Genomic DNA, 27102 nt, shown 5'->3' with positions numbered 1-27102 from the left:
TGAGGGATGACGTGGGCAGGTTCGTCGTGATCTATCCCGTAGTCCGCTTGACCATTACTAAGAGATTGAAGATAATTTTGTTTCCACTGCCGAGAGCTTTCGTTGGGTAAGTTTGGCTACGTTACCCTCTGGTTCTGGCCCTTCTGGGTGTGCGGCAGAATCGATATCTCGTATCGCCGGGGATTTCGTATCCTTCCCGGACACCCCACATGCCTCATTGGTGATGTCTGCAATTTCGCGATATTCGAGATGGAGACTCTGAATATCGCAAGAGTGGGCATGTTTTCCGAGAGAGAAAAGGCTATTTCCTGTGTAATACGTAACCCGACTACTACTCCAGTGTGCTTATATCAGTCTCCTCGACCCTCCACATATACCACATGAACACACTACGATACGGCGCAAACGGGCTCGCCATCTCCGTCATGTCCTTCTCCGACATGTACTTCCACTTGCCGCCGCCCTTGGCTTTCAGCTTGGCCACGTCCCGCCCGACAAACGCCGCCATGCCCCTCTGCACGCCCAGATCGCCCAGCGAGAACACGTCCATCCTCTTGAGGCCGAAGCACGCAAACATCTCAACCGACCACAGGCCCAGGCCCCGGACGGCGATGAGCTTGTCCCGCACCTCTTCGTAGGGGGCCTCCGCCAGCATCCGGGCGCTCAGCTCCCCCGACGCAAATTTCTCGGCCAGGCCCTTGATGTACTCGGCTTTCCGCTGCGAGAGGCCGGCGGCGCGGAGGTTCTCGATCGAGCGGGCAGCTACCTCTGACGGCTGGGGGAACTTGTTGGAGGAGGACCCGGACTCGGTCGACTCGGCGGCTTCGATTTTGATTTCGGCTTCTTCGTCTGTTGTGAAGAGAGCGACGAACTTGTTCTTGATGGATCGCGCCGCGGCGCCCGAGACCTGCTGGGAGATGATGCCGCTGCAGAGGCTCTCAAAGGGGTCCACCTTTTCGGCGAGGCCTTCGGGTGAGAAGACGCGGCAGTAGTTTCTCTCAATGAGGGGCTTCATGCGTTCGTCGACCTCGATGAGATGGCGGCATGCTTCCTCGAGGATGGTGTCCGTGGTTGTTCTTTTCGCACTCCCGCCTGCTCCTGGAACACTGCTCGTCGGTGCCTTGGAAGGCGATGCGGCCTCGGCGGACCGAGACGCGATCACCCTCGACGTCTCGGGTGAGATGACGGGCGCGTTGGTAAGTTTCGGGTCAGCGAGCCGGCTGACGGCCTTGGACTTGGGCTTCTTCACGGTGCCGTTGACGCGTTCGGCGATGAGGCCGACGGCGCTCGGAGTGGGTGTCATTGGCGGAGGCGGAACGGGTGTCACCGGGCCGGCCTTGGAGCTCCGTTTTCTCGGCGGTGTGACCGGGTCCGAGGACGGAGCTGGATCTGTAGGCGCGGGTTCTGCCGGGGCCTTTCTCTTCCGGCCTTTTGGCGCCGGGGAGGCTGCGGAAGGCGCTATGATTGAGGGAGGCGGCGGAATCTTGATGTCCGTTTGGGCGCTCAGCCGCGCTGATCGCCGGGACGCCATTGTTCGTGATGTCTTTTCTGTTGACGACTTCGATGATGGAGAGTGACTTTGTAGGTTCTCAGGTGATATTTGAGTGATGTGAGTTATTGCCCGGCTGCCGTGGGTGAAGTGCGAGTCGCTCAAGGTGAATATCGAGTGATGTCGTAAACGTACAAATTACAAATCCCCGTGCAGCAAAAACGGAGCTCACAGAAAGACGGATGAAATGAACCCTCATTCAGACGCCATTGGCTTTCAAAAAGGTAACTATTGAATTCTCTAGTCGACGTAGAGTCGAAATCTGGGTATCGAATATGTTGTTCACTTGGTTGCAGCAGCAGTCCGTCGCAGTTGCATCGGTAGCAATGTCGTTGGCATTCACGGCAACAACGAGGTTCGCCAGTGATTGAGGCTCCGGAGCCGCCACTCGGCTGGCACCACTTAGTGCTTTGTCATCTTGAGTTTGGGGGCGCACGGGGAGGACGATGAAGTGCTTCACTGCTTCTGGGAAAGAGAGCTTCCCGCTTGGATCGACATGCGCCTGCCTTTTGGAGAGAGCAGCTTACTCAGCCGAGGCTTGGTTTATCCCGTACGCAGTACTATATTATCATGGTCGGATGAACCGACTCGGTCAAGGTCAGATCCTACGGCAGAGCACAGTCCTGTGAAGCTGGAGGCAGCCTGTGCCGGACGCTGATCGGATTGAATGATGCTCATCCGATATACCAGTGGCAACGCAGGTCTCTTGCCGTGTTGGCTGTGCGAACATGGGAATGACATGATGCCAGTGCTATGACGTGGTCCCGTCTTCACACCCGGGGTCGTATTCGTTATATACGAGTTGTAGCTTGGGCTGGTTTTGCTAATCTATATCATGTGGCCAACGGTCGACGAGGACTATTTCATGTGTATACGAAATCGAATGCGAAATCCGGCTTCATGCCCTTCATCTACCAGACGAGGATAGGTAAATAACTGACAATCAGTCACCATGCTGCCTGGTGTGTGGTAAATAGTAGCTCAGTTCCTTGCTTAAATGTAGGATGGAGAGCTCCCACAAGATGGACGTTGGCATGTTGCTATATTTAAGGGTGACAGATCACCGTCGAATCGATGATTCGATGGTGCTGTGTGCATAATTGGGCCGTCGCCCCCGGGAGTTGTGGACAGCATGCGGTGCACGCGACCAACGGCCTGACCAGGCGGGCGGGGAGTAGGAACGATCAGCAAGACAGCATTCGAAGAGCAACATCTTTTGCATCCATTGGTTTCCCCTACCTCCTGTAAGCGCACCTTGTAAGCTGAATCAGGAGTTGACAAAATGCACACGCAACGGCGGAACTGTGGGGGGATAGGATCCATCGTCTATGCCCGTGATGATGCCGGATGACGACGACTGTTGCTCCATCTGATCCATGGCCGGCACGCGGCCTGGGCCTTTGGAAGGCCGGAGGGGAAAAGCATTGTCCCTTTCGCTGCCCGTGAGGAGACAGTCGCGGAGCGGAACAAACGAAAAGAGAGGGGAGAGAGGGACGCTGGAGACGAAATCTAGAAAGTTTGCTGTGCATTGGCGGTCGGAGAGTTGAACAGCTGGAAATATCTCCATTTTTCTGTCTTCCGGGTGTGACAATCGCGTGCGTGCGTGAGTGGGATAGTGGATGTGGCGGGTTGGAGATTGACAGCGATCCCTGCCTTTCCCTTCCCCCCCCTCTCTGTCAAGTCTCCATCCATCTCTCGATTCTCGCCGTCTTCCCGTGCCATGCTTTTCCTAAGACTTTCCAGGGGGTAGTGGGTTGGCTGGAATGGCCTAGCTTGTTGTTTTGACGAAGAATTATCTTGGGCCGATTCGTCTCTGCTTCTCGCGAATCCTAGCATACAGTAGTACAGCTGCAAGAAGAGCTTGAACTTTCTTGTTGCGGGTAATAGGAATTGAGCGTGCCATGTGAGTGTGGGTGTGCGGCGTGCCACGGTCAATAATAACGGTTGGACGAATCGAGATGCGGATAGCGGTTCTAGCCCAGGCATTCGCACAGGCCAGCATCGGGGAGTCGCTACCTGCGTTGGTATGTGGTGCCGTAACATCGGATATTGGGCAAAGCAAGGGTGGAGCTGCGTGCCATCGGCGCCATCTATCAGTAAAATAACATTAGAAACTGAGGAAGTGAGGTCCTGAACGACGGGGGAGAGAGCCGTAAGCCATCGTCTATCGGGCCTAGGGTTCATAGCGCCGTTGAACCGACAGAGTGACAGCAGTCGAACAAAAGAAGTAGTTCGCTGTCAGGCTTCTGGGCCAGTTCGAGGACGTCTAGCTTCTTAGGCCTCGGTAGGCGAGCGAGTTCTTGACATTGGGTGCTTTCTATACTCAGTCCGGTTAGCGATTCTACAGCCTCCCATTTGCACCAAGAACGCCGGGGAGGGTATGGTGGTTTCTCTACCGCGTAAGGACACCACACTGTTGTCGTTAGGTGTTCCGTGCTTGGGGATGCGGCCGGGCACCCTGGAGAACACTGGGGTAGGCCTGCAAGTTTTTCTGCTCTCCGAGAGATAACCTGTCCCTTGGCGAGCGGTTGTGTCATTCAGCTGATTTCCCGCTGGCTACTCAGGCTCAGGCTCCCGCTCCTTCATGCTGAAGTCTAAAGTCTGAATTCGATGGCAGGCCACAAGCCGCAAGCATCCAGGATTCTAGGTTGACTTGCTGACAGATGGACGGTAGAAAGGGGGCGCGTGCTTCCCACGAAGCCCCCGTGTGTTGATCCTGGAAAGATGAGCGGGGAGACACGTTGTGGAATTGAATTGCAGTTATGAGGTCCTGGGAAATGGACGGGAGAATAGTATCCGTAGGACAAGGAGAGAAACAGAGAGACCAGAGAAAAGGGCGAAGTACCTTCAGGTTGCGGCACAGTGTCTCCTGAGTCCAGAAGCGCTTGGCAGCTCCGGCAATCTCGCGTGCTGAGGGCTGTCGGTACAAGACGATACCTCTGCTAACCTGATTAAACTTTTTGAGGCTTTGCCATTGGCTCATTCTTCGTATTCTGCTGCTGTCGAGCCGCGGGTTGCAGCTGCTTTTGCACCTGTTCCAAGGTCAGCCAAAGTACCTACCTCAATGGGCAGGCAGACAAGTATTACCTACTTTATAGAACAGTCATGATGCGGGTGCTAAGGTAAGGGTCCAGCAGGCAAAGTTGGCGGGTTCCGTGGTTCAGGCCAATGTGTTCTCTCCTCTCTGTCTTTCTCACTCGCCTACCGCGGACTGAGGCAATAAGCTGTGGTCTGTACGCTTGAATTCGGAGAGTATGGTGGTGAGGTACTTGTTGTAATCTCCAAGTTGAGTGTGCCTGCCCTCCATCTCCCGCGTACTTGCATGTACCCTGCCTCCCTCCAACCCAAGCCTGCCTGCGCCTGCCTTGCCTCGACGTGCCTTAGCCTATACCATCCAAGCCTGCCACACCAGTCGCTCTTCCTCCCGGTCGACCCTTTTTTTTCGGGGCCCTTTCAGCATTGGCGTGGCTCCTTTCTCAATTCCTTCCCCTTCCTGCTGGGCTTACCCGAACGTCCCTCGCTTTTGGTCTTCTTGCCCTCGACAAAACTCCTGGCCGAATTCATCTCGCATTCCCTTTGAGGACCTCAACAAGGTTGGAAGAGCACCAAAGTACACCTTTGCACACCCGCCTTGAGAGCGCGAACTACATCGCACTGCATACCACCTTATCCTTCAACGGGATCCCTGATACTGCTACCTATCTCTGGACCTCTCAACCCTTATCAACTCAATCGACGACCTTTTGGCTTTCGTCAGCCTTGGCCCACCCCCTTCTGGAGACTGTGTGCTGCAACCAGTGCTGTCCATCGGACGACACGAAACTGCCCAATCACTAAACCTCCTGCTTTCGTCTGCCTCAGCAATTCGATTGTCGACTCGGACTTGTCTTGGGGAGGCTTGTGCTACTTCGTCTTTTGTTTGCGCGACATCACCGACCGTCGGCCGCCCTTAAGCAATACTTGCAGCTCCCACCTAGCGCAACGACAGCGACGATAAGTCAACAGCTACGACCTCTAGAGGACGCTCTCACGTCTGCAATTCTGCGACTGTGCACACTCGTCGTGCCGGGGTACCTGTCGGTCACTTTCTTCTTTCTATAAAGACGTGTTTTTCGGGTGGTGTCAAAGACCACCCTTTCATTCTCAGGAGCCATGCTTCTTCCCAAAGGCGGAATCAACTGGAAGTCTGCCCAGGCAAGACTACCTCCCACCAGAGCAGTATGGTCTTTCTTGACTAGAACGCGCTTTCTTCTTCTTGTTGCCCTGACCGGCACCATTCTGCTACTATGGCGCGGTATTCGCTCGTCAGCTTCGGAAATGCAGAGGTAAGTTTTCACCTACGTAGCCGTTCTCCCTCCTTAAGGGGCGCGATATTTTCCTGCGATGCGCCGCGAAAATAATGGCTTGCTAACTTGCGACTTTGCGCAGCTTCTACTGCTGGGGCCCCGCGAAACCCCCCATGGAGATGTCGCTCAATGAGCAAGCTTCGTGGGCCGGCCACCTTCAAACCCCCGTCATCTTCAACCACCACGAGCCCCTGGAGATCAACCATACCTCCATCATCCACGTCGACCTCAACCCTATCAAGTCCACGCGCAAGGCCGTTACCAACGAGGAGCGCGTTCTGATTCTCACGCCTCTCAAGGATGCTGCTCCGTACCTGTCAAAGTACTTTGAGCTGATTGCCGAGCTGACGTACCCTCACCACCTGATCGATCTCGCCTTCCTTGTCGGTGACTCCAAGGACGATACCCTCGCCGTTCTCGCTTCCGAGCTGGACCGCATCCAGCGCCGTCCTGACAAGATCCCCTTCAACAGCGCCATGGTTGTCGAGAAGGACTTTGGTTTCGAGCTTAGCCAGAGCGTTGAGGAACGCCACTCGTTCAAGGCCCAGGGTCCCCGACGAAAGGCCATGGGCAAGGCTCGCAACTACCTCCTTTCTGCTGCCATGAAGCCCGAGCACTCTTGGATCTACTGGCGTGACGTAGATATCGTCGACAGCCCCAAGAAGATTCTGGAAGATTTCATTGCCCACGATACCGACATCCTCGTGCCGAGTAAGTACATATTCCGTATGGCCACGACATGGAAAATGCTGACGATATGGCAGACATTTGGTTCCACCGCTACCGCGATGGCCGCGACATCGAGGGTCGCTTTGACTACAACTCTTGGGTTGAGTCTGACAAGGGCCGCAGACTGTCAGCTAGCTTGGACAAGGACGTCGTCCTCGCCGAAGGTAAGGGATGCTGCTTCTAGTACCTGTAAGCGGATGCTAACCACAAGCCACTAGGTTACAAGGAGTACGATACCGGACGCAGATACATGGCCAAGGAGGGCGACTGGCGCAACAATAAGGATGATGAGCTCGACCTCGATGGAATTGGTGGCGTCAACATTCTCGTAAAGGGAGATGTCCACAGATCAGGTTTGTTCACCTTGTGCCTGAAATACCGAGCTTTTTTTCTAATCTTTGCAGGAATCAACTTCCCGTGCTACGCCTTCGAGAACCAGGCCGAGACAGAGGGCTTTGCCAAGATGGCCAAGCGCGCTGGTTACCGAGTCGTCGGTCTGCCCAACTACGTCGTATGGCACATTGACACTGAGGAGAAGCCCGGAAACGCATGATCCCATCAAGGATGCGTTTTTAGCCTAATTCCTTTCGATTGTACGACGATTTTTTCCGACTTGGTCCGCGGAATGCGGCTGGCGGAGCACAGCACTGTATGACCACGTAACGATACACACACATGGTACTTGGGAGCGTTTCACGAGGAGGCATTTCCGGATACTGGTCCCAAGCTTCTTGGCCCACGAATGATGGTTGGGAGGCCCAAGTGTTGGTAAATGCCCCGGCTGCTCTGGTAACCACGAGCTCGACTTTGCGCCACATATATATCCGACGACAACCTGACCTTTCTTTGGCTCGACGTCGACTACTTGAATGAGCTGGCCATGAAACGCAAGACGAACGGAGAGAAGAGGGATGCTCCTTTGGCGACTCATACCGCATGAAAGGATGCCTCGCTGTAATAATAGACTTGGTTACATCACCCGTTAGCATAGGAGGGGGAAAGGTAACGCCCAACATAGGAAGGGGAGCCCCCTATTCGGCCTCGGACTTTGGTATGTGGTGACGAAAGCAGCACTTTATCGAGAGAAGAATTGCTTGTTGAAGTTTCCTCTCGACGAATGAGTGTGATAGCTAGGGTATGAGGAAACTCTGGAGTTCAAAGAGGCGTAATTTATACATTTTGATTTGTCCCGAAACTACTCTCTATCGTCTGTCGTGCTGTGAACTCGTTCCCTTGGTCTATGGTCTGATGGCGGCTGGCCAGGGCCATAGACTGAGTTCAGTCGACTGTATATCATTCAGAACCTTGTTGGACACAGGGCTGCGGTTGGCCTAGCCTCTCCGTCTATACGGTAACTACGCACCTGTGTCCTAGCTTATCTCACTCTCACTCTCGCTCTCAGATCAGCGCGCCGTGTCATGGCTTAGGGCAAGCAGGAGTACTCGTCAGGCCAAGGCCTTGACTGATGCGTGAAAAGTCTTGCGATAGCCGTCGTCCCTGTTCTCTTCTCATGTTACTGGGCGGAGGGTGGGACCGGGGGAAGGGGGGGGGGGGGGGGGCGCTTATCTTGCCTTGTAGACGGGAAGACACTTTTCATCATGTCACTATTCTTTCCTGAAAGTCATACAGGGTTCTCGAGTTTGACGGAGCAATCTACGAATCAAATCCGAACAACGTTTGGCGCTCAATTGTAGTAGCCCCTCACCCGAACCTTTCCTTCCCATGAACGAGGTCCCTCGTTCCCTCCCAGGTGGTCATCTAGGTGACGGACTTACCTTGCCTTGCCTTTCATTAGGCATCCAAGGTTATATATACCGTCCCCAACGTCGCTCCTGTCACCCGCACATCAGCATCCGTGTAGGTCGGCGGGTCAGGTCAAGCTATGTGCGAAGTGGTCGAGTGGTTCATAAAAACAAATGCTCCAATGAGGTCAGAGTTTCTGGGTGGACTGAAGGGCGCGTTGTTTGGGTCTTGGTTGGGCGTGAATTATGAGTTTAGTGTTCCCCCTTCTTCCTTTCTATATAATTCTATTTTTATTCGAAGGGGGGCTTTGGTGCAGCTTTTCTGTTCGACCTGGAAGGAATCTCGAGGTGTAGTTTGCATGCAGCTTGGTGCAGTCGAGAACTCGCGGGAAACCATGTCCACTTGCTTGGAAGATAATGTAGTCAGCTCCATAAGCCTCTTTATCTTGATGGTGTTCTTGCATTCGGCAATGGCCATGTGTATTGTCGTTTCTAGCTGTACTGTTAGCTTATGACGAACACCAAGATGGAGACCGCCCGCAAATTGCCATTACTGGACTCGCTGGTGTCTGGTTTTCTTCCGTTGTCTGTGAATGGAGTGCTACTTTTGTTAAAGTCCAGCGGCGGTAGAGTTGAAGATACCTGGAAAGGGGCGCTTTGCACTGGGAGCGTGGCTATACGTTTGTTGCTCTTTGGAGGCCATTGGACAGCCTCGGAGTGCCAATGCTTTCCTTCATACCTAGCTTATGAGGGTTCACGTAACAACCGAGGTATACTAGATCCGTAACAGGTCTTAGGGGAATGAGCTCACTGGCTATTGTCACTTTGCTCTAGCAATGAGCGGCAAGTTACGGAGTCTCGCCTTTGGTCGTCTGGAGTGAAGATTGTTTTGATGTGAAGTGATGTTGACCATATTCTGAATTGCCTTTGCATCCTCGGATCGTCTCTTAAGATATCCAACACTGGCAGAATTACGAATCTGCTGCAAGTGAGCATTGGACCGTGAATTCGGGAATTTTACTACTTTTGTGCAGTCTTCCTAGGCATGAGTGAGAAGAGTTACACGTCAGCCCTTCTCCTTAGATAGTTGCTCGTATAACAGAGGGGAATGCAAAGATTGTAGCTAACTGGCGACGTGAGATCATCTTTCACGAATCCGTCTTGCGGGCGTATGCGTATCTGTTTGTAATCACCCTTACTATTAAATATTCGCAGGAACGAAAGCTTGGTGCTCCACCTGATCTACCAAGAATCCAAATCGAGAACTGAATACTTGGTGGAAGGCGTTACGTAGCCAAGAAGCCCACCATGATTGCACCTCAATTCGTCAATAGCTGCACTGACGGGCAGTGCTACACACATCTCCTAATAATGATGGTCTTTACCTGTGGGTCGCCAGCGCAGTCCAGTAGTAAAGTTTTCTCGATACATGATCACTACGAGTTCACTGATTCAAGAAGTACGCCCCGAGATTCGATTGTATCTTGTTAGGTGCTGATGTAATGTCGATTCCGATTGTCGACCACATCTTTGCAGCCTCATTGGTAACAAGGCACCGCCAACTGAATCTCGCAGATGATGTATCCGTATGCGAAAAAGTGATTGCGATCAATTGACATGATAAATAGTGCGATGAACCTAGCCTATAAAAAGATTGAGATGCGGGTTTCCATGTAGCGACAGTTTTGAGGAAATTCGGCAGCGACAGCATCAGTGTATTCAACGACCTTCAACGCAGTAAGCCGTCAAAGAAAGTCGTTACTCATGATGTTGATGCACTGCAGTGGGTCTGTGGGTTGCGACCAGTGAGAGTGCGTACAATGTCAGCTAGCTTCCGCGAACCCGGGCCGGGGGGGCAACCGTGAGAACATTGATATTCCAAGGCCAAAAAAAAAGTGTCATCAATTGGTGCTATTCGAGCGCAGCGGAACCTGTAAATGTAGCAGGGAGTTCCAATTGACGAGAAAGCAACCCCCTCCAAAGGTCTATACATAAGGTACACGAACCGCCTGGCCTTGTTCTCTCTAAACTCGCTCGCCCCCCTGGTCTAAATTTCTGTCGCGCGCTCGGCCAGGCGGTTCCCCTTCGTCATACTTTACAGCATCGTGCGCGCGGCTCGCTCTCTCCGCCTCCTTCCAGTCCAAACGTGATCCCCCACCAGGAAGATGTAGTTTAGTGGTGCTTCTTCTGGACCTCCATGGTCTCAAAGGCCAGCCTCTCGGCCTCCTCAGCCTGGATCTGCTGGATGATGGGTCCGAGGTAGGGGTAGTCCTATAGTCGAGGGTCAGTCCTCATGTGTCTCTTCGATTCAATCGTCCGGGATGCGCACCTCCTCGGGCTTGGTCCACTCGTTCTTGGGCAGGAGCTTGTGCTGGTAGGAGAGCTGGACGGCGCGGCGGATGCGGTAGACGCGGTCGTAGGACTCCTTGGGGGAGAGACGCTTCAGGGCCTTCTGGACGATATCGGTCTCCTCCTCGATGAGGTCGTCGAATCTGCAGTCGAAGAAAAAATTGGCAATTAGTTTCTGTGTTGTCTTCCGGAGCCTCGGTGGCAATTGTTGTGGTCGGGTTGTCGAAGAGTTGCTTACCTCAAGCCGAGCTTGCGGTGGCCGGCAGCGTTGGCGTACCAGTTGGAGAAGGGGACGAAGATGCTCTTCAGGAAGGGGCGGGCAAGAATGCCGTCGGCGAGCTGCTTGGAAATGAGCGAAGTCATTGTGGCGGCTATGTGGTGCGTGGTGGGCGCGGAGAGGAGAGGTTTCGATATAATGCCGCGGAGTACGGTTTTGCGGATCGCCTGAGGTTGGGACTCTATGGGAAATTCGTGGAGCATCCCGGAGATGCGCAACGATTCGGGACGGACAGGTCATGTGATCATCCTTCAGATTCCGGCACGCGCCACGTTAGGTGTGGCACATGACTACGATGTGGCTGGTGAGAAGACCCGGCCGCACGGACCACCCAGAGATAGAGGTGCAGATTTCGTGGTTGGATCCCGGGCCCGATGAGGTAATTGGAGCTACCAACGGGATGCCCGTCCACGATAGCACTGCAGACCCTGCTGCGAATGATTGGGAATTGCATTTTGTGGTGCTGGGCAAAGCCGCAGGGAACCGGCGGAGGTGGAGCTCCCCTTCGATGGTCTGGAAGCTTGAAACTTTTCATTCTGGGCTTTTTGGGATTGCGATTCAGAGACTTTGGACGTCGTCTGGGATGTCTTTTGGACACTTGGCGTCTCTTGTCTTTTTAATCGCAGCTCTTCTCACAAGGACATTGGCAACTGTTTGGAGCGAAATATACATCTTACCAGACTACATAGCTGCCAGTCATTAACGTGAGACAAACGACACTGCGTCATCTTCTGTTGCTGATCATCCAGGGCTGTAAACAAGAATTGGGAATATCGGCTGCTCCCGGGGTTTGAGCCAGCACCCGAGGGAAGCTTCCCGTCTTCCTCGGTGGTTTATTCGTAGTGGTACTCTTTACTTAACGGCAGAAAAGCAACGGGCGCGTCATCGCACAGGTCCCTTCCTTCAGCAGCCCATTTCACCCGTGGACCTGCTCCGGCACGTCTTATCCAGCGCTCCAACTGCTCCTTCCTCCCTCCCAGCCCACTAGATTGCGCCTGCCTCCACCTGTAAGAGTACCCTGAGCGTGGGGACCTCCTGCCAAAAAGACAGCCGATAGCTCGCATCATTTTGCTCTCGTGCTCCGTCCCGCTCCACCTCGGCGCTTTTTCGCAATATCCAATCTCCAACTCCCCCGACTGCGCTCTTACTGCGTACCGTACCGACTACCACCACCACCACCACCACCACCACCTCTCGTCCTGCTCCCCTTCTCCTTTCTCACCCCTCACTTCCCGATCCCGTGTGCTTGGGAGCCTCCTTCTCGCCAGAACCGTTCTCGAATACCTGCCCTAGACAACTGTTCCCCCGCAAGGCCAATGGGCTGCGATAACCGCTAGTCGTTCAGTGTCACGGCGGCGTGGGAGCGTTCCCCGCATACCGGGACACTTGGGAAGGTCCAGCATCTATCCAGCTACCAGACTGAGACGTACACGACAGACACAAACGGAGAGACGGCCAAAGAGAAAAGACACCAAAGAAGCAGCACGAACGTCGAACAAATCACGACGAATACACCGAGAGAACCGGCTCTAGTCTACCCGCACTTTTCTTCGCATCCAGTTCTCCGAGAACCAGCACACATAGCGGGACATTGCCGCCTTTTCCTTGCTGATACCGTACCCAGCTTGCGCCTAACCTCCGCACTTCTGGATCCCGATCATCCTCAACAGTGAGAGGGGATGTCTCACGACGAACAACCCGACGCTGAACGAGGCGCACCGCACCCCAACGACGAAGAATATGGGCCTTACCCGACCTCGACATATCCCAACTACAGCAGCTCGAGAGCGTACCCAGCCACAGCTCCTGCCCGCGCAGCGATAGCTGCTATTGAAGAGGCCGTTGCTGTCATGCCCACCAACGAGACGATCACTGCCTTTGAGCGGTGGGCAGCTGGCGCCTCCGACGCCCAGTTCAACGCCCTGTCCGGTGCTGTGGGAGGATTTACCTCGGGCGTTGTTACGTGCCCGCTCGACGTTATCAAGACCAAATTGCAGGCCCAGGGTGGCTTCAATCCGGTTGAGAAGGGAAGACATGTCGGACATGGCCCGAAGCTTTACAATGGACTGCTTGGCACCGCCCGTGTGATTTGGAAGGACGAGGGAATACGCGGCATGTATAGGGGACTCGGCCCGATAGTACTGGGTTATTTGCCCACCTGGGCTGTATGGTTTACCGTCTACAATAAGAGCAAGGACTGGTTGAAACACCGTCATGGTAAGTTGAAGTCTCTGTTGTGGGAGTCATGTTGGCTGACTCGAGATACAGACAACACGGTGTTGATCAACTTTTGGTCATCCATCATCGCTGGTGCCAGTAGCACTGTCGTCACGAATCCCATTTGGGTAATCAAGACTCGCTTGATGTCGCAAAGCGTTGCCCATGACCCGGGCAAGTATCATTCGCAGTTCCCGAGATCGGGCAACACACCAACTTCCAGACCGACAAATCACAGCTCATGGCACTACCGGTCAACAATCGATGCGGCACGCAAGATGTACACTTCCGAGGGCGTCCTTTCCTTCTACTCTGGTCTCACACCCGCCTTGCTGGGACTTACGCACGTGGCAGTGCAGTTCCCAGCATATGAGTATCTGAAAACGAGGTTCACTGGCCAGGGTATGGGAGAGCCGACTCAGGGCGATTCTCAAGAGTCGCAATGGATGGGAGTGCTGGGTGCTTCGATATTATCGAAGATCATGGCGAGCAGTGCCACATACCCTCACGAGGTGATCCGCACGAGACTGCAGACACAGAGAAAGCCCGTGGGAGGAGCCGAGTATCTACAGGGTCTGGGAATCAAAGTCCCTTTATCCGAGGACGGCAAACCGCAGCAGCCGTTATCACCAAAGTATCGCGGCGTGGTCAGCACCTTCCGGACGATCCTCAAAGAGGAGGGCTGGAGGGCCTTCTACGCTGGCATGGGCACTAACATGATGCGAGCGGTGCCGGCCGCGACAGTGACGATGCTGACGTATGAGTTTGCGATGAAACATTTGAACCATGCGAGGAGCGAGGGCAAGAGGAAATTAGGAAGGGGTACACCTGCCGAGCCATGATCTGGTAGGGCAGAAGCCAGAGAGAGCGGTCTCATTTTGAAGAAGACAGAAGTGGAGAGAGAGAAACTTGTCAAGGCAATATGTGCGTTTTAGCAGTCTCGAGGGGAAAAGAGAAGATGTTGAGATTAGGAAATGGGGACGGGATTTTCCAGATACCCTTAACTTTGGTCGTCAGGTATAGACAAACTCGATTCAGGTCACGGAAACCAAGCAATAGTTCCCTTTCTTTACTTGAGAGATGGCACCTTCGACCCATCCCTCCCTCATCTTCATCACATGCAAAGGATGGTTTTCTTTCCTAGTTCACAACCGATTTCGGACACCTATGGTAGTTCATAGTTGAGAAGCGGGGGGAGCATGGCATTGTTTATTCCTACCGACGGGAAGTAGGGCGGCTCACTTTTGTAGCATTACACTTGTTTGGCGCAGAGTATACAAGGAGTTTGATACGAAAACACACTGAAGCCATGTTTGTGTCTTCACTCTCTTTTGGTATTGAGCAGTCCGCAGTTGCCAGAGTCAGAAACGTGGGCAGAGAAGGGAGGGGGTATAACTACATTAGAAAACCGTGAAACAAACTCCAAAAAAGAATAACGAAAATTAACCCGCGAAAGCCCTACTGCTTTCCTCCTTGCCATTGAACTAGCTTTTTGGTCTGCAACTCCTGATACAGAGGGCCAGTGATCGATCTTGTGGGAGATGTGGCCTTTCTCTGCGTCTATCCGGTGAACCTGCCGCGCTGCGTTCGTTCAGCACAGCGTGGTTTTGGCGCCACGCTCACAAGATCCAACGCATTGGGAACCTCAAGACGGGCTACCGTTGCCGGGTCCATGGCTCGGGCCGTGGGGATGTCTCTGCACAAACGTCAGTTTCTCCATCCCGAAGTTCCCACTGCTGTATAGCACTTTCCAAGGGGGGATGGAAGATGGGTAGACGTACGGCCTGATCACGCGCCGAGCGGATTGATGAGCGGGTGTATCTGGTTCGATATTAGCTTTCACCTCACGATCCTTCTGAACAGCAGACATCCGGAGAAGACGTATCGTTATGTGAACCCTGAGACAGATGACCCCAAGTGTTAGACTTACGCGAAGAGGATACAGGCCATCGTGAAGGCGGCTAGAGGGGCCGTGATGGTCTATGGGGAAGGGGGGGGTGTTGTCAGTTCAGGAGGTTCTCATCATTTGGGGGAAAGTTTCGTCTTTTTCCTGACCCCCTTACCTTTGGTGTCAGGTTTCCCTTCTTCATCTTATGAGCATCGCCCGACCGGAGGACGTATGTTATTCTGTGTTTTGGGATGCGGTGAGGTTTGAGGTTTCGCGAGGGTGAGAGGGGGTGTGTGTAAGTGAGGTGAGTGGGATCATGGATGAGATGTGGATGGGCTGATTGTGGTTAGAGGATTGGGGACTGGTGGGGGGATATGCATGTATCCGGGTCAAAGAAGTGATTATAGGCATATGAGGTTGGCTTTGCCCTGGAGGGCTTGTTGGACTAGGTTTCGTTCAGTTGTGTTCAGGGACAAGTTTTGTAATGACGGAACTTTGGCAGGGCAAGCGAGATATCTGTAGTCCCAAGAATGGTCACGTTTTCTAACGCGAACGCTCTTTCGTTGTTGAGAGACTGATAATTGATGTCTTGGCTAATCGGTGCTTGACTTACAACAACGTGCCGTTGTTGTTCTCCCAAACTATCTTACCTAAGTCAAAGGCATGTAAAGAGAGGTAATGGAGACAAAACACGATGAGACAGACATACGTAGTACGAGTAAATCTCTGTGCCATTTGAATTGAGCTTTGAGTAGACAAACCTTTTCCATCGACTCAGTGTGATGGTGCAAGGATGCGAAGAAGTCAGAGAAAAGCGGCCTTCACATTAGCAACGCAATGAGAGTGGACCCACACGTGAAATCAACTAGATTTTTTTGTAGCGTCTGCCAAAAAGGATTAAAAAGAAGGGATTAGCGGAGGAGAATCGTGTAGGTTATCCAAAGCCTGCAACACCAAGGGTTCTCCAAATACTCCAAAAGGTTAAGCCCGTGATAGCTTCACATGACAAGAGTGGGATTCGAACCCACGCCAATTACTTGACTAGCACCTGAAGCTAGCGCCTTAGACCGCTCGGCCATCTTGCCTTCGTGTTGTTATTGAGATCCTGGGCTCGGGTAGAGTTTATGTTAGATTCGTCGCGGGTCGTGGCGGGCGAATCACGCTTAACCGAGATATCTTGTTAATCGACAACGGCATCTGAGCTGTTCCCGGGAGATAGTTGAGGTTCCTTCTTGAACGAAACAATGACCTCGCAGGCGCCTTCGGCTGCGTCATGAGGAGCGATGCTGACTGTGACCTCTTCCTCCGTACCGTCAGACAGCCGGATGGTGCGCGAAGCCGGATTCGTGCTTGTCGCAAAGTACTCTATTGGGCATAGTTGTAATGCCGGCCGAAAAGGGTAAGTCTTGTATCCGCCTCGCACTATGTAAACCAACATGTGTCGGGCAGTTGCGTACAAGGTTGATGTTTCATCCCACTTGCCAAGTTGGTCGATCATCCATCTACCCATTTCATCTTCTTCATAGTTCAGCAAAGCAGCCCAGCATTGGCGGGATCTAGATTTGAGGCCCTCGGTGATGGCGCAAATGAGGAGGACTTTTTCGCCCGAACGAAGACAGAAGTGCAGAAAACGAGCTTCCGTTGCGTTGCGAACTGCTTCCTGCTTGACTTTATCGAGAAATACTCGATTCAGGCGATCCCAGAGCGCACTAGGTTGTGCATGGAGAGTCTCGAATGGACCATCATTCAGGAGCTGGATATCGACAGAAACGAATATTGCGTTCTTCAACCTGGTACTGTGCATTTCCAAGGCCGCTTCGGAAGTCAAATGGCGTACTAGCTTAACAGGTTTGACTTTCTCCTCGTACACCCACGATTTCAATACCTGTATCCCTGGCAGGCTTGGTGCTGAACGGCCTTGTAGGCTGTGAGACTGTGCGATTAAACTCCAGGGCTTATAACGCACAAACCCGGAGGATGTTTTGGCAATCATGACACCTATTAGAATGGAATTGCCGTCGCCGTAGCTTCTTGAAGACGTCGGCTTAGGTAAATCTGGGTTCAGAAAACTGCAATGTAGCGGTAGCACGTATCCTGCTTCATCCCGAGTGCTGGCATTGTCGCCGAAGCCATCTATGTACCAGAGCACGGTTTTGATTGAGAACTTCGTCCTGGTCACGCCAACTTCAAAGTCTTCGGACAGCGTCATGTTGTTGATCAGCTTCAGATTTGAGCATGCGATAAAGTCGGACGGTGACTTTGCAAGCAGTCCGCTGTATTCTTCTTGTCGCTCTGGATCTGTGACCGATGAGGCCCAGGCAAGTAGAGACAGATCGTTTGTTTCTTGCATAATCTCAGACTGCAGCCGGGCAAAGGCTTTCTCGCCTTCGCCGTACAGCAAAGGCATGTTGATATCAAAAATACCTAGTAGGCAATAGGCAGAGTCTTCGGTTCGAGTAGTCTGGCGTTTTGAGGCCCAAGACATGCGGGTTGCAACGGGGACCTTGAGTAGAGGAGCCTTGCCAATAAGGATGGCCTCGTCGATGCCTGTGATGGACGATAAGAAGGGCGACAAAGTATCCTTTGAACCAAGTAGCTGCCAGGACGCGTTGTAAAAAGTGACGACCTTTGGCGCAATCAGCTCTTGAAGAGTCCAACCCCGGGTGAACCACCGAGAAGCCCTCAATTTCTCGAGTAATGTGGCCGAGCCAGCCAGGTCATTCACATCTGAGAGATAGGCGAAACAGATCCATGACCGGTTGTACCAGCGGAACATTGAGTTGATAGCCTCGGATAGCTCAGCGCTGGATGCTTTGTCGATGCAGCAAGTGTCGACCCATACGTAACCCAAGTCGAGGGATTTGGCCACTCGGCATGTGTTGTAAATCTTGTGGTAACCGGACTTTCTCCATACATTGTCGTCTCTTTGGTTTTTGAGTTCCTGGAAGGACACTTCTTCGCTAGCCCAGGTATGAGAGAGGATAGCATAAGGAAAATCTGGCTCGATGAACTCCTCCAGCTGAAGGGTATCGACGTTGATGAGCCACATGGCCGGTACTTGCAGCCAGACAGATGTGGTTTCTCAGGGACAGCAACTAGAGACGGATGGGGTCTGAGGAATGAAGTAAGAAGGCTAAGTTGGTTGCAAAAGATGAGGGAATGGGTGTGCTCGTTGACGAGAGGAAGGTGTCTTTAGCAGAGCGGAGGGCAGATGAGATTTCGAAGAGATCGTTGCCTCACTTGAGACGGAGTTGAGTGAAAAGCCAGAACCAACGAATCAGAATTGCAGGTTACAGTTGGAAAGATGTTGGCATATGAGAAGGTGCATATGCGTGTTGGAAGGCGCTTACACAAGGCGTTCTACGCCGGGATCTGCTTCCGCCTGCCTCACACATCTTGGAGGAGGTGTTGTTGAACCTGTATCCTCATCAGGTCGGTGATGGCATCTCGAACCACTGACTGCCACCGGAGCAAAGTAAGATGTAGCAAAGAGATTAAGAGGATGAACGCAAAGCACGGTGTGTAAGAGACAGAAGTGTCAATGACGGCTGGTTGCTCGGCAGGTGAGACAGCGTACTTAATCTCACATCGGTGACATCGGCTTTTAGGCCCAGCCATCTGGTGTTTCCCCCCACAGCAAGCCCGACGCCGGACGGGCACCAGAACGTGCGCTCCCTTGGAGGCTAGCTTCACTAAGACCGCCAGCTCGGGGTCGAGGAACGCACGGGCAATGGTCGAAAAGCTTACTGGACGATGGACAGGGGTGCGAAGACGTTCTTCACTGTTGAGAATGAGGGAAATGGCAGATGGGAGGTTAAGAGAGGTCGGGCGGCAGGGAAACAGCCGAGAGCACGAAAGGCACGAACTGATGGACCTGCACCTCTTTCTTGCTCCATACTGAGTGCTGACCATGCTTGCTTGCTCTCGTTTGGGGGAACCCAGACACGCAGATTCCGAGCCAGCACTCTTCAAGGCAGAGCAACCATACAACGTTGACACGGCACCACCACCACCCCCCAGAAACAGCAACGGCTAATAATACCGCTGCTCACGGCGACCGGAGCTTAATAATTAGGCTGAGCTAGACAGAAAGGAGAAACACAAAGAGGAGGGAAGGCTGGACGTGAGTGGGAAGGGAAGAGACACTGAACAGGGACAGACTGGGGGCGCCCGCACCAGCACCCGCGACGCACCGCACCGCACCGCCAAAATGCAGCAGCGCAACACGGCAGGACATCTGCATCGCATCAGCCCCCTGGTCCCGGCTGAAGCTCTGGCCATGGCCGCCTGTGATTGGCTCATCTCGAGGACGTCCTCTTCGACCTCCTGTTTACCTCTCAACTTCCCTCGATTCCCGTAACCCCCTCCCATCTCTTGCAATTTCGCATTCTTTTCCCATCGCATCTGGGTCGCATCACCAGCGCATCGCCGCTATTCAAGTCGCACACTCTCTGCGATCTTCCCATTGTATACCTCCATACGGATACCTGTACCCACCATACACAGCATATATCCCAGCTGAGTCTATATACCACCATGCCTGTCGAGCTTCGCAAGCGCAAGGCCCCCGAGCCTGCTCCGGCTCCGGCGCCCAAGAAGGCCTCGTCCAAGGTAGCCAAGGCGGCCGAGAAGGTCAAGGGCGCCGTCAAGGGCAAAGCCGAGAAGCCCGCCGAAAAGCCTGTTGAAAAGGTTACCGAGAAGCCCGTCGAGAAGCCCGCCGCTGCCAATGGCTCTGGCAAGAAGGTCAAGGCGGTTAAGGGTGAGACAATCGACCTCGACGGCTTCGGCGGCGACATTGAGACCAACGATGGCGAGAAGACGACCCTAAAGGAGCTCGTCGACAAGAGCAAGGCCGGCGTCGTCCTCTTCACCTACCCGAAAGCCTCGACTCCCGGATGTGAGTGTGTCCCTGCACCGATAGATGCTTGGTAATGCCTACCTCTTGCCCGACCAACCATGCTAACAAGCTTTTGATATCCAGGCACCAAGCAAGCCTGCCTCTTCAGAGACTCGTACGAGCCCCTCACCAAGACGGGTTTCGCCATCTACGGCCTGTCTATGGACTCGCCCAAGGCCAACACCACCTTCAAGGAGAAGCAGAAGCTGCCTTACCCGCTGCTCTGCGACCCCAAGGCGACCCTGATTGCTGCCATTGGCCTGAAGAAGCCGCCCAAGAGCACCCAGCGCGGCGTCTTCGTCGTCGACAAGGCCGGCAAGGTCCTCATCGCCGAGCCCGGTAGCCCTGCAGGCACCGTTGACGTCGTCACGGCGCTGATTGAGGGCGGCGATGTCGACGGTGCCGAGGAGGCCGCGACCGAAGCCCCGGCCGCCGATGCCAAGGAGGAAGAGGAGGCGGCCAATGGAGAGGTCAAGGCTGATGAGGAGAAAAAGGAGGATGCTGCCGATGAGGCCGAGAAGAAGGATGAGAAGAAGGACGAGTAATTATGTCATATTGCTGCAGTGTAAGTATAATTTCGTGAGGGAAAATGCGTTTGCAATTGGAGGGCCTGAACAGCGCAAGGCAAGGCAGGGTTTTCTTGTATCCGTATAGTAGCTGGGAATTGATTGTCTGGCGTTGGGCGTGTGCATTGCCTTTTTCCATTCCTCGTCGGCGTATTCGAGATGGACAGCTCTGCGGTGCGTTGCGAAATTGCGTGCCATCTTGACCCACGGCCGATTCGATGCGATGAACCCCCCGGAAATTCCAGCGATGTAGCTTTACAAGGGGAAGTGGTGAAGTGGATACTTTGGTCCAAGAGCTGGTGGTGCCGGGTTGCAAATTCAAGCACGGCTATTGCTTCGACCGGCAAAACCTCGGCCCTCCGGTTCCTTGCCAGAAACTGGAGCACTCTCTCCCGTCCCCCGAACCTCACAACCAACCTCAAGCTGGTCATCGAACCGTTTGCCAATCGAAACCCACCAACCCCAAATCTCCCCTCCACCGTCTACAGACGTCGCCAAAGATGGCCTCCAAGGCAATTGCGAAGGCTGCGGCAGGCGGTCTCGTGGAGATCTCCCAGGTACGAACCTCAATTGATCCTGCGAAAAAGCAGGGAAATCCAAACACCATCACGAATCATCACGGCCACCACCATATTTCCACCACCCCTCCGACGAACCATTGAACGACCTCGATTGAGCAAACAGTAGCTAACCTTGTCTTCTTCCTCCTCCTACAGAAGCACACCCTCCAGTCCACAGGCATCTGGGAACGCATCCGCCGCTCCCTGGCCATCGACCCCAACCGCTCCTCCGGCGTGCCCTTGAACCCGACCTTCCGCAACCCGGCACCGGGCGCCAACGACCCCCTGGCCTACGACGACCCCGTCACCGTCCCCGCGGGTGACATCGCCGACAACCCGTACTGGAAGCGCGACGCCCGCCGCAACTACCCGGCCATCAGCGTCGTCAACCAGGCCGACGTCGTCGGCCTGCTGGCCGTCGGGTCCGCCGCCAACCCGCGCGTCGAGCTTATCGGCGAGGCGGGCGAGAAGGCGCTCGTCGCGGCCAAGGAAGAAGGAAAGACGACGGGCATCGCGGCTTACCTCGAGAAGAACGCCGCGCAGGGCGCCGTCGAGGCGAGCAAGGAGGCGCTGTTTACGAATGGGTTGCCGCCGACGCCGAGTGGTGAGAATTTGAAGAGTGGGAAGTGGGATGTGCACAAGTACAAGGTCAACGAGGAGCAGACCTACGGTGAAGGGTGAGTTTTGATTTCTTTCTGCGCTCCTTTTTTCCCTCGGGGAGAGGGGGGCGTCGTGTGGTTTGGTGACGACGAGGAACTTTGCTAACCTTGAGTGAACAGCTACCCTTGCCGGACTTTTGCTTGAGCAATTTGGAAACCGCGGGGCTCGCTGTACAGTGTGGAGAGAGGAGGGACAATTGTAAATATGAAGGGCACTAGATTCCATTGAAACGTTTTTCTTTTCTTCACGTCCACGTCTCCAAGAATCGACCTCTCCAGGTCTCTGTGCTACTCTATTCGTCCGTTGGGTATCTCACCCCCGTTTCTCATGATGTAGCCGTTTTCAAAATCTCAAACGGCCATCGACAAAAACCGCCCCATATGTTGTCTTCCTTGATAAGACAAGAAACAACAAGAAAAGAAGAAAAAAACTCCCTCAAATCTCCTTGGTCTCCGGGACCTTTATATCGCCAGCAGCAGCAGGAGCCTCCGGCGCAGAAACCACTTCACCCGTCATGCGCTCAATGATCTTGACTTTGCCCTGCGCCCTCTTCAACCTGTCGTCAAAGTCGTTGACGGCGTCGTCGCTGTTCTCCTTGGAGAGCGTGTCCGGCTCGACCAGCGCAAACGCCGTCGTGACGTTCTTTTCCAGTCTCGCGTTGGGCGGCAGCGGCGGTAGGGAGCAGGTCTTGTTTTGTGACTCTGATGGCGGCTCTGTCGATAGTTGGGCTTGCTCGGCCGAGCCCGAAACCGAGGCTGAGGCTGCCGCTGAAGAACTGGACGGCTTTTTGGTGGCAGTGCTGCTATTCCTCTGGGGGAGGGACAGTCTATTGGCCCATATGACGGCGCGGGCGTGTATCCTGCCGCTCTCGTAGAATTTCTCGTAGCCCTTTGCGAGGCCGACGGAGCGGCCCTCGATTTTGCCTGCTTGGATGCCGTCTTCGGTGCCTTGGCGGAAGCCCTCCGAGAAGAATTGATCTTCGAGGGTGAGGACGTCGTCAAAGGGGTCTAGAGACATGGTGGGTGATGACTTTTATGAAAGGTGAATAGGTGAAACTTGGCTTTTTTGGAATTTAACGCCTGAGAGTGCCTCTTCGGGTTGTAAGTCACGGTGAGTCCTGGTAATTGGCGTTGAGAGTTGATGGAGGGGTGCTTTGAAATGGTGGCGGGGCAAAATTGTGTAGTTTGACTCAGCGGATTTTTTGGCTAGTGGTTTACACCCATAAGTTTCGACGCTCAACTTTTAAAGATGAACTCTTACGACCCAGCAACACGTGGTTAGATGAATACTTATGAATTGACTTTCGTATTTTCGACAAGAGAAATCATCGCTCAAGGGCCGAAAAATGGGGATAATTCTAACTCAACGGAACATGGGGAATTGGATTCTAAGTCTACCTCGTAACTAACACAGCAAACTACGCAAATTTACGGCCTCATAATTCAACGTAAGAAGTCCCATCTATGTAAACTGCTTCTTCTACTGCAACCCGAAAAACATACCGCCGTTAGCACAAACAACCTGTCCCGTGCACCACGCAGAGTCCGCGGAGACAAGCATGCCCACAATACCCGCAATCTCCCCAACGTACGCCGGCCTCCCGCCCTCCTCCTCAGCGGCCTTGACCAGCTCGTCCGAGTCGATCCCCTGCCTGGCCTTCATCAGCGGCGCGTGCTCGATGAAGCCCTTGATGAAGCGCTTGAACTCGGGCGTGTTGCCCGCGTACATCTCGGTGAGCACGGGACCGGGGTTGATCGCGTTGACGGTGGCGTTCTCGCTGAGCTCGCGGGCCCAGGTGCGCGTCATGGCCTCGAGGGCGGCCTTTGTGCCGCCGTAGACGCTCTGTTCGGGGAAGCCGGCGGAGGAGCTGACGGAGGACATGTTTACGATGCGGCCGGAGCGGTCTTGGGGCAGGTAAGGTTGGACGGCTTGGGTTAGGAGCAAGGGGCCGAGGACGTTTACGCGGTAGGAGACGTCGAATTGGGAGACTGTTATGGCGGGGAGGAGGTTGTTTTGGGCGACGCCTGCGTTGTTGATGAGGATGTCGATTTGGAATTTCCTGCTGGTGTTGAGCTTTTCGAAGTGGGCTTTTGCGGTTGCGACGAGGGATCGGGGTCCTTCGGGCGTGCCCATGTCGGCTTGGACCGCGAGGGTCTGGATGTTGTGTTTTGTGCTCAGGTCTGTTGCGAGTTGTTCGGCTGGGGATTGGGAAGAGGGGGAGGTGTAGCCCAGAATGAGGTTGCAGCCTTTGGCGGCGAGGTGCTCGGCGATGGCAACGCCGATGCCTGGACGGTGAATCTACGTTAGATAATGTTGTGAGCTTATATTTATTGAAAGTCTTACCTCGAGAGGCACCGGTCACGATTCCGAGCTTGCCGTCGAGAGAACGAGACATTGCGATGGAGCTTTTAATCGGTTGCTGGCTCCTTGTGAATACGACGTAGGATGCGGTTGAAAGTACAGAGAGAGGGCAAGGGATAGTTGTGGTATCAAAGAAGGGAAGACGAGAGACTGAGGCAAGGTCGGCAAAGTTCACGATGAGAAGAGGACGGGAGCCCGGAGATGGTTCTTATAAGCTACATAGACTACGGAGTACGGATACCTTACCTTACCTTACCTTACTCAGGGACCAGAAACCCTACCTAAGGTATCTGGGCAGGGTTCGATTGTCCCGAATGAGTAATGCTAGCAGCTCTCGTGACCCATCAGAAACTTGTTGAGCGACGAAGCAGTTCCCGCCGGCACGTTCCATTGGGCGGGATCTGAACTTGTCAGGTCTAGATGTCGTGGGACGCGGATGGATGGGGGGAACTCCAGTCGGTGTTTCTGGGTGAAAGCTACCCCGCTATCGCAGAGCTATGCGCTGGAGTTTCCATCTGTTGTGCCCCGCGGTCGGTGGGCATCCCACACCTGGCACACCCCCACGTCATTCTCCCGCGCCAATCCCGGGCCGTGGGCTCGACGCCGCCCAGGGGGCCACGATTTTTGGTGGTCCTGGATCATCGTGGATTAGCGTTTTAAGTCTGAGGACCAGGAGGGTTCTTTCTTGGTGGGCTTCGTGTTGTACTGATGATGTGTACTTGTGCATTTTTTGGAATGCAGAAGCGCTATGAGAATGGAATGAAAGCAAAGTCCGTTATCACCGCAGAGCTGAGAGTAGTCCGGCTTACACTTAGAAGTACTACCTGGTATCCGTAAGCATCACAAGCCTCAATCACTTGCCCAAAGCTCGTGTCCAAATATCTCGGCAATGAAAGAGTAATCTCTTCCCAGATGAGATTTTGTATGTTTGAGAATATTTTAATAGATTATGTGATTAAGGGCTCTTCTTCCAGTCTTGAGAATAGGAAATGACGGTCTAGACGATGGTGAAGCTTGAGATGCAACTAAACTGAAAGGCGGTCCGCATGCGGTAGATTCGGATGTCTTCTGAGCGAGTGCTTCAGTAGTGATTTAGTCAATTGACAGCAATAGAGAACCGCACCGAGAGTAGAACGTTGCGGATGCAATCTCATCTCTGTGCGAGCAGTACCAATTTCATAAGTCGGTCGGAGTTCAGACACATTGATGGCACGAACCATTCTAAACAACTTGAATTGAAGTTTGAGGAAAATTACAGAAACACAACCTTCACAGAGGGTAATCAGCTTTAGTCATCCGACAATGGATCATGTCAAGGTCCAACTCAAGGCTCGAAACATGAAGAGCCTGCCCTGTCAACGGTTGTGAATACGGAAAAGTACAGTTCGAGCTGCAATAAGCTCGTGTATCTTAGCTGAGCATCTGGCGGGGCAGTTTTGAGCGACGCTCGGAGCCTTGTGCGGCGGTGGTGGGGTTCTTGCAGCCACCTCATGGTCCAACGACCAGGGTCTTCCCAAAAGTCTACACCACACTCCCCTCCCTCCTCAGCGTCCCCCCATCGCGAGATCAACCCACCACCGCACCCTTCGTCTCTTCAGCCTTGCGCTACTCTACGCAAAGCCGGCCAACGTCGTCATTTCGAACCCGTCCGTTCATTCACAGCCCCCACGACTCAGACACAACCTCGCCCACCATGGATATCCGCCTCCTCAAGCCCGCCGACCTCCCCCTCATACAGCACGCCAACCTCGAGAACCTGCCCGAGAACTACTTCCTAAAGTACTACCTCTACCACGCCCTCTCGTGGCCCCAGCTCAGCTATGTCGCCGTCGACGTCTCCCGCCCCAAGCGCACCCCCTACGACTACCCCAAGATCGTCGGCTACGTCCTGGCCAAGATGGAGGAGGAGCCCACCGACGGCGTCGCCCACGGCCACATCACCAGTCTCAGCGTCATGCGCACCCACCGCCGCCTCGGTATCGCCGAGAAGCTGATGCGCCAAAGTCGTACGTTTCCACCTCTGTTCCTACGCGGACGCGCTGTCTACGGCATTGCTATCGACCAAAGGACTGACGGACTGACATAACCACAGAACTCGCCATGGTCGAGACCTTCGGCGCCCAGTACGTCTCCCTCCACGTCCGCGTCTCCAACCAGGCCGCCATCCACCTCTACCGCGACACCCTCGGCTTCAAGAACGAAAAGACGGAGAGCAAATACTACGCCGACGGCGAGGACGCCTACTGCATGAAGCTCGACCTGGGCTACATCCGCGAGCAGATCCAGGACGAGCGCGACCGCGAGGAGGAGGAGGCCGCTACGGGTGAAGCCGCAGACGAGGGCGAAGCCGTGGGCGACGTCGGGCGCGATCCGAACGCGCCCGCCGCTGATAAGAAGCGCAAGGTCAAGGTCGGTCGCGGGTTGGGTGTTGGGGAGCTTGTTGAGAAGAATGAGAGTAAGAACTAAAGGTGGAGCTCCCCGGGGGCACAGTTGGCCTGATTCTCGCTCTGATGGCTATGTGATGGGGCTGTGATAAACCGCGCGCGGGCAAGAGATTTGCTCCTTTCCTCACCTTTGGGGACAGCGTAAACGCCTGTTCGCGGCGTGGGCGGGAAAAGCACGAGGCAGATGGCACTTGACGGGCTGATGATGCAGCTCTTCGAACTGTTACCGCCATGTAGTTCCGAAATTTTGGTTGCAATCTCTCATGCCATCAGGAGGACAGACGGAAGGAAATGTAGAGCTCAATGTTGGGACGAGAATGACTGTCTGTACGAGCTTGACCTACGCAGCGGAGTTCAAAAGCTTTATACGATCATGTTCATGACTGGGTTATGGCGCATCATAGTAAGGTACCCCAAAAAAGACAGTAGACGAGGCCATTGGTGGCGGTATAATGGAAAGAAAAGTTTCCTGGTTATTCCTACAGACTATACACATGCCCGATACCGTATTCATAAG

The 27102-nt window shown here is 53.9% G+C and overlaps 11 protein-coding genes across 11 annotated transcripts; 4 read left to right on the top strand and 7 right to left on the bottom strand.

Annotated features, from left to right (window-relative positions):
• Positions 1-331: 331 nt before the first annotated feature.
• On the bottom strand, positions 332-1531 carry CABS01_12124 (HhH-GPD superfamily base excision DNA repair protein; the record flags this gene model as incomplete). Its single annotated transcript, XM_060545478.1, has 1 exon — positions 332-1531. The coding sequence occupies one exon, from the start codon at positions 1529-1531 to the stop codon at positions 332-334; it is 1200 nt and encodes a 399-aa protein (XP_060396994.1).
• A 1285-nt stretch (positions 1532-2816) lies between these two features.
• On the bottom strand, positions 2817-3116 carry CABS01_12123 (uncharacterized protein; the record flags this gene model as incomplete). Its single annotated transcript, XM_060545477.1, has 1 exon — positions 2817-3116. One exon carries the CDS (start codon positions 3114-3116, stop codon positions 2817-2819), a length of 300 nt encoding a protein of 99 aa, XP_060396993.1.
• Positions 3117-5701: 2585 nt separating this feature from the next.
• Positions 5702-7177, top strand: CABS01_12122 (uncharacterized protein; the record flags this gene model as incomplete). The annotated part of the gene is made up of 5 exons (XM_060545476.1): positions 5702-5874; positions 5978-6606; positions 6660-6788; positions 6843-6977; positions 7029-7177. 5 exons carry the CDS (start codon positions 5702-5704, stop codon positions 7175-7177), a joined length of 1215 nt encoding a protein of 404 aa, XP_060396992.1.
• A 19-nt stretch (positions 7178-7196) lies between these two features.
• CABS01_12121 (uncharacterized protein) lies at positions 7197-7640 on the bottom strand (the record flags this gene model as incomplete). The annotated part of the gene is made up of 2 exons (XM_060545475.1): positions 7197-7429; positions 7460-7640. The coding sequence occupies 2 exons, from the start codon at positions 7638-7640 to the stop codon at positions 7197-7199; spliced, it is 414 nt and encodes a 137-aa protein (XP_060396991.1).
• A 2898-nt stretch (positions 7641-10538) lies between these two features.
• On the bottom strand, positions 10539-11078 carry CABS01_12120 (ubiquinol-cytochrome C reductase complex 14kD subunit; the record flags this gene model as incomplete). Its single annotated transcript, XM_060545474.1, has 3 exons — positions 10539-10637; positions 10696-10858; positions 10954-11078. The coding sequence occupies 3 exons, from the start codon at positions 11076-11078 to the stop codon at positions 10539-10541; spliced, it is 387 nt and encodes a 128-aa protein (XP_060396990.1).
• A 1593-nt stretch (positions 11079-12671) lies between these two features.
• On the top strand, positions 12672-14051 carry CABS01_12119 (uncharacterized protein; the record flags this gene model as incomplete). The annotated part of the gene is made up of 2 exons (XM_060545473.1): positions 12672-13209; positions 13261-14051. The coding sequence occupies 2 exons, from the start codon at positions 12672-12674 to the stop codon at positions 14049-14051; spliced, it is 1329 nt and encodes a 442-aa protein (XP_060396989.1).
• Positions 14052-14769: 718 nt separating this feature from the next.
• Positions 14770-15832, bottom strand: CABS01_12118 (uncharacterized protein; the record flags this gene model as incomplete). The annotated part of the gene is made up of 4 exons (XM_060545472.1): positions 14770-14905; positions 15140-15189; positions 15273-15336; positions 15807-15832. 4 exons carry the CDS (start codon positions 15830-15832, stop codon positions 14770-14772), a joined length of 276 nt encoding a protein of 91 aa, XP_060396988.1.
• A 445-nt stretch (positions 15833-16277) lies between these two features.
• CABS01_12117 (uncharacterized protein) lies at positions 16278-18146 on the bottom strand (the record flags this gene model as incomplete). The annotated part of the gene is made up of 1 exon (XM_060545471.1): positions 16278-18146. The coding sequence occupies one exon, from the start codon at positions 18144-18146 to the stop codon at positions 16278-16280; it is 1869 nt and encodes a 622-aa protein (XP_060396987.1).
• A 1487-nt stretch (positions 18147-19633) lies between these two features.
• On the top strand, positions 19634-21924 carry CABS01_12116 (AhpC/TSA family protein; the record flags this gene model as incomplete). Its single annotated transcript, XM_060545470.1, has 5 exons — positions 19634-19994; positions 20079-20535; positions 20814-21117; positions 21277-21797; positions 21900-21924. The coding sequence occupies 5 exons, from the start codon at positions 19634-19636 to the stop codon at positions 21922-21924; spliced, it is 1668 nt and encodes a 555-aa protein (XP_060396986.1).
• A 291-nt stretch (positions 21925-22215) lies between these two features.
• Positions 22216-24175, bottom strand: CABS01_12115 (short-chain dehydrogenase; the record flags this gene model as incomplete). Its single annotated transcript, XM_060545469.1, has 3 exons — positions 22216-22787; positions 23283-24065; positions 24124-24175. 3 exons carry the CDS (start codon positions 24173-24175, stop codon positions 22216-22218), a joined length of 1407 nt encoding a protein of 468 aa, XP_060396985.1.
• A 1380-nt stretch (positions 24176-25555) lies between these two features.
• On the top strand, positions 25556-26607 carry CABS01_12114 (acetyltransferase; the record flags this gene model as incomplete). Its single annotated transcript, XM_060545468.1, has 2 exons — positions 25556-26147; positions 26234-26607. Coding segments are annotated over 2 exons (966 nt in total), but the record flags the coding sequence as incomplete, so codon positions are not given.
• Between the last annotated feature and the right edge of the window lie 495 nt (positions 26608-27102).

The sequence above is a fragment of the Colletotrichum abscissum genome, assembly GCF_030869225.1.
Source record: "Colletotrichum abscissum strain IMI 504890 chromosome Unknown Scaffold_35.1, whole genome shotgun sequence".
Taxonomy (NCBI): Eukaryota; Fungi; Ascomycota; class Sordariomycetes; order Glomerellales; family Glomerellaceae; genus Colletotrichum; species Colletotrichum abscissum.
Note: the sequence above shows the minus strand (reverse complement) of the source record. Positions and strands in the feature narration are given on the sequence as shown.